General features: G+C 41.9%; 2 protein-coding genes across 2 annotated transcripts; both read left to right on the top strand.

Annotated features, from left to right (window-relative positions):
* The first annotated feature begins 295 nt into the window (after positions 1-295).
* On the top strand, positions 296-1,704 carry LOC115306362 (hemoglobin subunit epsilon-2). The gene is made up of 3 exons (XM_029956717.1): positions 296-387; positions 499-721; positions 1,576-1,704. The coding sequence occupies exons 1-3, from the start codon at positions 296-298 to the stop codon at positions 1,702-1,704; spliced, it is 444 nt and encodes a 147-aa protein (XP_029812577.1).
* Positions 1,705-6,163: 4,459 nt separating this feature from the next.
* LOC115306364 (hemoglobin subunit beta-2) lies at positions 6,164-6,695 on the top strand (the record flags this gene model as incomplete). The annotated part of the gene is made up of 2 exons (XM_029956719.1): positions 6,164-6,320; positions 6,452-6,695. Coding segments are annotated over exons 1-2 (336 nt in total), but the record flags the coding sequence as incomplete, so codon positions are not given.
* Positions 6,696-6,710: the final 15 nt, after the last annotated feature.

The raw sequence follows: 6,710 nt of genomic DNA, 5'->3' as shown, positions 1-6,710 counted from the left end.
GGTCATCTCTGGGCTGATGGGGTGGGAAGCTTGAGATATGAAATGGGAAAGGACAGCAGAATCCCCCTGATAAAGCCACCCAACACTATCAGAGACACAAATGACCATTCTGCTGACCCTCCCTTGTCCAAACCCCACCCTGCTGGTGACAACCCACCCTTGACCAATAGTCTCACTTCATTGGGAGAAGCAAGGGCCTGGAAACTAGAAGTGACGAATAAAAGGCCACACGGAGACGTAGCGACACAGACTTGTTTCTGACACATTAGTGACCACCAGTAAGCTCCCAGACACCATGGTGCATTTCACGGCAGAGGAGAAGGCTGCTGTTGTTAACCTGTGGGCCAGGGTGAACGTGGAGCTAGTTGGAGGCGAGGTCCTGGGAAGGTAGGTGCTGGAGGGGGCAGAAAGGCAGAAAGTGTTCCAGAAAGTGGGATCGGTCGAGTTTCTTACATACTCCAACTTCCCATCTGGGCTGTGATTATGATCATCCCACAGGCTTCTGGTTGTTTATCCATGGACCCAGAGGTTCTTTGACAATTTTGGCAACTTATCCTCTGAATCCGCCATCATGGGCAACCCCAAGGTGAAGGCCCATGGCAAGAAGGTGCTGACTTCCTTTGGAAATGCTGTAAAACATATGGATGACCTCAGGGACATCTTTGCTGAGCTGAGTGAGCTGCACTGTGACAAGATGCATGTGGATCCTGAGAACTTCAGGGTGAGTTCTGGGCATGCCTGGGCTCCATTCTTTCATCCTAGATATTCACACTGCAAATACATTAGAAAGCACAGGTACTTAAGTCTGATTCTATAACGGTAATTTTGGGGAGGTAATATTTCAAGAAAGAGCTTGATTTGGGGAGTTAGGTTGTTTCAAAGGTCATAGGTAAGATGGAGTAGGGCGATCATTATGACCAGTGGAGACCACTGGCCATCTTATATTTCTGAAAAGAATTATTAGGAACAGGGAAGAACGCTGGCCACAACTGAGTTAAATGTTTTTGGGCTGGGCATACAATTACAGGAAGAATATCTTACCTTTGGTAAATGAAATTTTCTCTAAAAATGATGAATATCTTCCTGCATGATTCTTGAGTTTAGAACCTGGACTAAATAAGACAAAATAAGATCAATATTTTCAATGGATGATTGTGACCCTTGCCCCTTTAGCAGTAATGGAATGCTCTTGTGTACATGGGACAAGATTCTTTGTCATGTGAGTGCCCAAAAACTTGAATGTACGTATAGTCTGGGGACTTATACTGTACATATTAAGGTCCCTTGCAGTTCTATAATTCTACTTGAAAAAAAGTGTCTCTATAAAAGAGAAGCCATCCATGGCAATGTTCTAATGTGGAAGCTGGCAAGGCAAATGAGAGAAGGCCAGACACAATGGAAGGTTCAAGTCTGAGAGTCATCTTGACACCAATGTCAAGCATATTATGGCAGATTTCGATGGGATCATAATCCTGAAAGTTGCTCAATCTCTTATCAAGAAGATAATAGATGTGGCCAGTTTAAGGCGTCTGTTCACTAGGTACCATTTTCTTTTTATCCCCACTCTTTCCCCAGCTTCTAGGCAATGTGATTTTGATTGTCTTGGCAACCCACTTCAGCAAGGAGTTTACCCCGCAGGTGCAGGCTGCTTGGCAAAAGCTGACAACTGCTGTGGCTAATGCTCTGGCCCACAAGTACCACTGAAGGGTTTGTCTCACCATGTGGGCACCTGCCGGATGGCCCTGAGTTCCAAAAGTTTATCTCCTACAGAAGGCCACAGGGCGCTGCCTCCAGACTCAGGGGCTATATGATAAAAATAAAATAAACATTGTGCTCTGTAAGGAACATCCTTGGCTTCTCTCTCTGTCTTTATCTTTTATGTCGATTCAGCTAAATAAAAGCACTCCTATAAGGAATGGGGCGATTTGAAATAAGGAGTTTGGGAAAGATAGAGAGGACAGCCTTATAAGATTATGCAAGATAAGAGTGGCTTTAGGCATCTGGGTGATTCAGTCAGTTAAGCACCCAACTATTGGTTTCAGCTCAGGTCATGATCTCGCAGTTCGTGAGTTCAAATCCCTCATTGAGCTCTGCACTGATGACACAGAGCTTGCTTATGATTCTCTTTCTCCTTGTCTCTCTGCCCCTCCTCGATTTGTTCTCCCTCTCCCTCTACCCCCTCTCTCCCAATAAATACATAAACTTAAAAAATGAGTAGCTTCAAGGGGAAGTTACTTCTAGGAAGGGAAAGAAGACTCAAGTTGAATAACGTCTTCAGCAAAAGGGAGTGACTGGAGATACTCTAGACAAATGAAGAATGTTGTAGTGAGTCAGGGCTCAAAGAGGGGACTGTATAGGCTCAGAGCTCTTTGGTGGTATATTTTGTTTTTATATAATATAAGAAAAATGTTTTTATCAGCTCTAATAGAGTGCATATGGGGCTTCTCAGAGACCTAGGCAAGGACCATGCTCTAAACTTTCCCTAGTGTCTTCAGTGGTATTAATGGAGGAACTATCCCTAAGGCCTAGGAGCTAACTGCTTTGATTTGAAATCTGTACCTCATGTCCTAGTTCTGTGACCTGAGACATATTTCTAATTCCTTCGGTGAAAACAAAAGTTCATTAGTGTGGAAAAATGACAAATGAAGGGTCTAAGTAACAGACGAGAAATCAGCCCCTTAAAAGCAGGGCAGTGGCATAAAGTTAGGGACATTACTGCCAGGAAAAATCAGGAAAAGAAACTATTATTATAAGCAAAGTAGCAGTGAAGTTTTTTGCACACACGAGTAACATAGTGAATAGAGAATTTTAGGAAAACCGACCCAAGTACAGATATAGAACTGACAAGACAGGGTCTAACTTGGATCTAGCCATAGGAATGTGCTGTGATTCGAATGAGGGCAAAGGAGTAAACTTCACAGGAACAATGAAACTAAGAAAAAAGTATGGTACCACTGTGGTCTTTGCCACAGGACTTGGAGCAGAGTGCAGTAGAGATTAGTGAAGTCACAGACAAGAGTCAGGCTGCCTGTCTGGTGAGTGAAAAGAGGCACATCTATTCTCAGAACAGAACATGCCAAGGGGTCTCTTGCTTGGAGCTGGTAGTTGAGCACAGCCACTTTTGTGGCCATCACTTCAAATTCCAGTACCCATGTCCCTCTCATAGAAGCAAAAAGCCTGGGCTTTGGGATTAACAGGAAAAGAGAAAATTACAGCCTCATCACCTTGAAAAGTTAACAGTTTCCAGAATGAATTTCCTATTTCCTTGTTTGTAAAATGGAATAATAATTCCTACCTCGCAAATATGTTACAAGATTTTTTTCCTTTTGTTTTACTTCTAAGATTTTATTCAAACTCAAGTTAGTTAACATAGAGTGTAGTACTGTTTCATGAGTAGAATTCAGTGATTCATCACTTCCATATAACACCCAGTGCTCAACACAACAAGTGTCCTCCTTAATACCTATCACCCATCCAGCCCATCTCCCCACCCACCTACCCTCCAGCGACCCTCAGTTTGTTCGTTATAGTTAAGAGTCTCTTGTGGTTTGCCCTCTCTCTATTTTTATCTTATTTTCCCTTCCATTTCCTTATGATCATCTATTTTGTTTCTTAAATTCCACATATGAGTGAAATCATGCAGCATTTGTCTTTCTCTGACTGATTTATTGTGCTTAGTGTAATACACTCTAGTTCCATTCACATCACTGCAAATGGCAAGTTTTTTTTTCTTTTTGATGGCTGAGTAATATTTCTGTGTGTGTGTGTGTGTGTGTGTGTGTGTGTGTGTGTGTGTGTTGTGTGTACTACATCTTTATTCATTCATCAGTCAATGGACACTTGGGCACATGCACCCCAACATTTATAGTGGCGCTATCAACAATAGCCAAATCATGGAAAAAGCCCAAATGTCCCAAGGTTATAAGGAGATAGTCGTAAAATTCTTTGGCTGTCATTTTTGAGAAGGCAGTTGTAGTGGTTTATACAATGCACTAAGCTCTGTTCCTGTGTGCCAAGTTCCATTGTGTGCTCTTGAACTGATTGTATTCTTTATGAGCTCCAGACCCATAAAACTCACTATTTGTTTCATATCCATATGGGATTGTTCAAGAGTCCATCAAATACAGTAGGCATCCAGAACAACTTTGGACCATTTCCTAATCTATTCCTGCTAATTTAGCCCTCTTTCTGTGTTCCCCATCTAGGAGCTGATGCATCATCATGAAAGACTAAAAAGAGAGATGGCACTTTCATATCCCCCCTCCAACTATAATGTATCATCCAAACTATTTGTCTCATTCATTCTACCCTGCAAATCCATTTTTAGATAGAAGTCAGAAAAAAATTTGGAATGGTACAAATCAAATCATATCACCTACTTCCTTGAAGTTTTCAATAGTTTCTCTTGGCTTTCAAGTTAAAGACAGATAATCTTTAATACAGTTTAAAGAACATTGATGGACCCTCTGCACTTTCTTATTATAGAATATGCTCCCTTGTGAGCTGAATTACAGATACGTATATAAGTCACATAAGTGACTTTGTGCATAAAGTTACACACATTGAATTATTGTCTCTAATTTCTTCTGACTTTATGTTGCACAATTCTTCTGTTTTGCTGCAACTGAAGCAGTCATTGATTCTTTTCACTGTTGTGTAATATTTTATTGCTTTTCTATACCATGATTTATCTATTCAGATGAGTGAGGGACATTTTAAGTTTCAGGCAGTTTCAGATTCCTATGCATTTTGATGTTATAGTCATTTCAGTACACATCTTTGGACTCACAAAAGCATGCATTTCTGCATTTCTAGAGGAATAATTGCTCACTCATAGGCTTTGCATATATTCTACCTTTGTAGCTACTATCAAATATTTTCTAAAGCAGTTATACTATTTTACAGTATCACCAGCAGAATGTGAGAATTTTTGTTGATCCACATCCTTGTAAAATTTTGAAACTGCCAATCGTTTCCCTCCTTTATATTCTTTGTCTATTACTTCCATCTCGTGTCCTTCTTTTCCCTCGTGTCAGCTTTTCCTTCTGTCTGCCCCTCCCTTCTTCTTTTTTTTAAATTTTTTAATGCTTTTATTTGTTTTTGAGAGAGAGAGACAGCATGAGCAGGGGAGGGTCAGAGAGAGAGGGAGGCACAGAATCTGAAGCAGGGTCCAGGCTCTGAGCTAGCTGTCAGCATAGAGCCCGATGCGGGGCTCAAACCCATGAACTGTGAGATCATGACCTGAGCCGAAGCCAGACGCTTGACCAACCTGAGCCACCCAGGCGCCCCCCTTCTTCTTTATGGCTCTGTTGGAGGATATGTATCTATATGTCAAGGTATTGTTATTTTGAATTCAGAAAAGGGTCAAATTGCCTTTCAATCTTCATTTCTAGATCTACTTTTTCCTGAGGACATGACAATAGAAAATTCTGCACCTGCATTTCCCAGACCCTGTCAGACTTAGGCTGGTTGAATAAATAAATCTTCATTCTTTCTTTATTCATATCATAGTTTCAAACAATCATGTCATAGATTCCATATATTTTTTCTTTAGCTCTCATTCAATTGTTTCCGTTATAATACATGCTCCCCAAATATATTTCAGTATCTGGAGAAGAAATAATATTCATTATTTTCCATTCTCTTAGTGAATTTTTTTCAATGAAGGAATGAAAAGAAAGAGTTTCCATACTAGAAGTATTTACCCAAAGAAGGAGAAATAAAGCAAGTTCAAAATATGGCAAAATATTTAGTCATTCCAACCACTTATAAATATTTCTATGGACAAAGAGAAGCTCCATTTGAGTCAATTTGGTAACATTTGTATTGCATAGGCCTTAGTTTTCTAATCTATCAAGTGACAACTGGAGTAGCTAAACTCTGAAAAACATTCCACTATCGCAGGCTACATTTACCCATCAATAAAAATGGGAGAATATTTGTGGAACCAACTGCTGAGGGAGATAAGGTGAGGAGAGAGATGGCAGGGTAGCTGAGTTAAGACACACAGGACCTATGACAGCCAGTCTCAGAGTGGTTGAGGGAAACAGAGTTTTGAAGAGGAAGCCATGTTCTCAACCAGTGACCTTCTGACATCTCCTGGCCAATCAGCCCACAGGAACAGGGAGGGTGAGATCAGGCCTGGGCATAAAAGGAAGAGCAGGGACACCTGCCGCTCACACTTGCTTCTGACACAGCTGTGTTTCTAGCAACCACACAACAGACACCATGGGATTTCTGAATGCTGAGGAGAAGGCTCTGGTCCTTGGCCTGTGGGGCAAGGTGGACGTGGATGAAGTTGGTGGTGAGGCCCTGGGCAGGTCGGTATCCAAGTTGCAAGGAAAGGTTAAGGAGAGTACATGGATGCTGGGCAGGTGGAGAAGGCTCAGTCCCTTGGGGTCCTGATAGGCACTGACTGCCTCTGTCCCTCTGTGCTGTTTTTACCCCTTAGGCTGCTGGTTGTCTACCCCTGGACTCAGAGGTTCTTTCAGTCCTTTGGGGACCTGTCTTCTGCTGATGCCATTATGAGCAACCCCAAGGTGAAGGCCCATGGCAAGAAGGTGCTGAACTCCTTCAGCGATGGTCTGAAAAACCTCGATGACCTCAAGGGTGCCTTTGCTAAGCTCAGTGAACTGCACTGTGACAAGCTGCACGTGGATCCCGAGAACTTCAAGGTGAGTCTAGGAAATGTTCCATTTGTCTTTTCTTTT

This window comes from Suricata suricatta, chromosome 11, assembly GCF_006229205.1.
Source record: "Suricata suricatta isolate VVHF042 chromosome 11, meerkat_22Aug2017_6uvM2_HiC, whole genome shotgun sequence".
Taxonomy (NCBI): Eukaryota; Metazoa; Chordata; class Mammalia; order Carnivora; family Herpestidae; genus Suricata; species Suricata suricatta.
Note: the sequence above shows the minus strand (reverse complement) of the source record. Positions and strands in the feature narration are given on the sequence as shown.

What these genes read in the sequence shown, in the direction of transcription:
- LOC115306362 (XM_029956717.1), top strand. Translation starts at nt 296, where the DNA reads ATGGTGCATTTCACGGCAGAGGAGAAGGCTGCTGTTGTTAACCTGTGG. An exon ending in GGAGGCGAGGTCCTGGGAAG is followed by an intron (nt 388 to 498) that starts GTAGGTGCTGGA and finishes ATCATCCCACAG; the next exon opens with GCTTCTGGTTGTTTATCCAT. An exon ending in TGGATCCTGAGAACTTCAGG is followed by an intron (nt 722 to 1,575) that starts GTGAGTTCTGGG and finishes CTCTTTCCCCAG; the next exon opens with CTTCTAGGCAATGTGATTTT.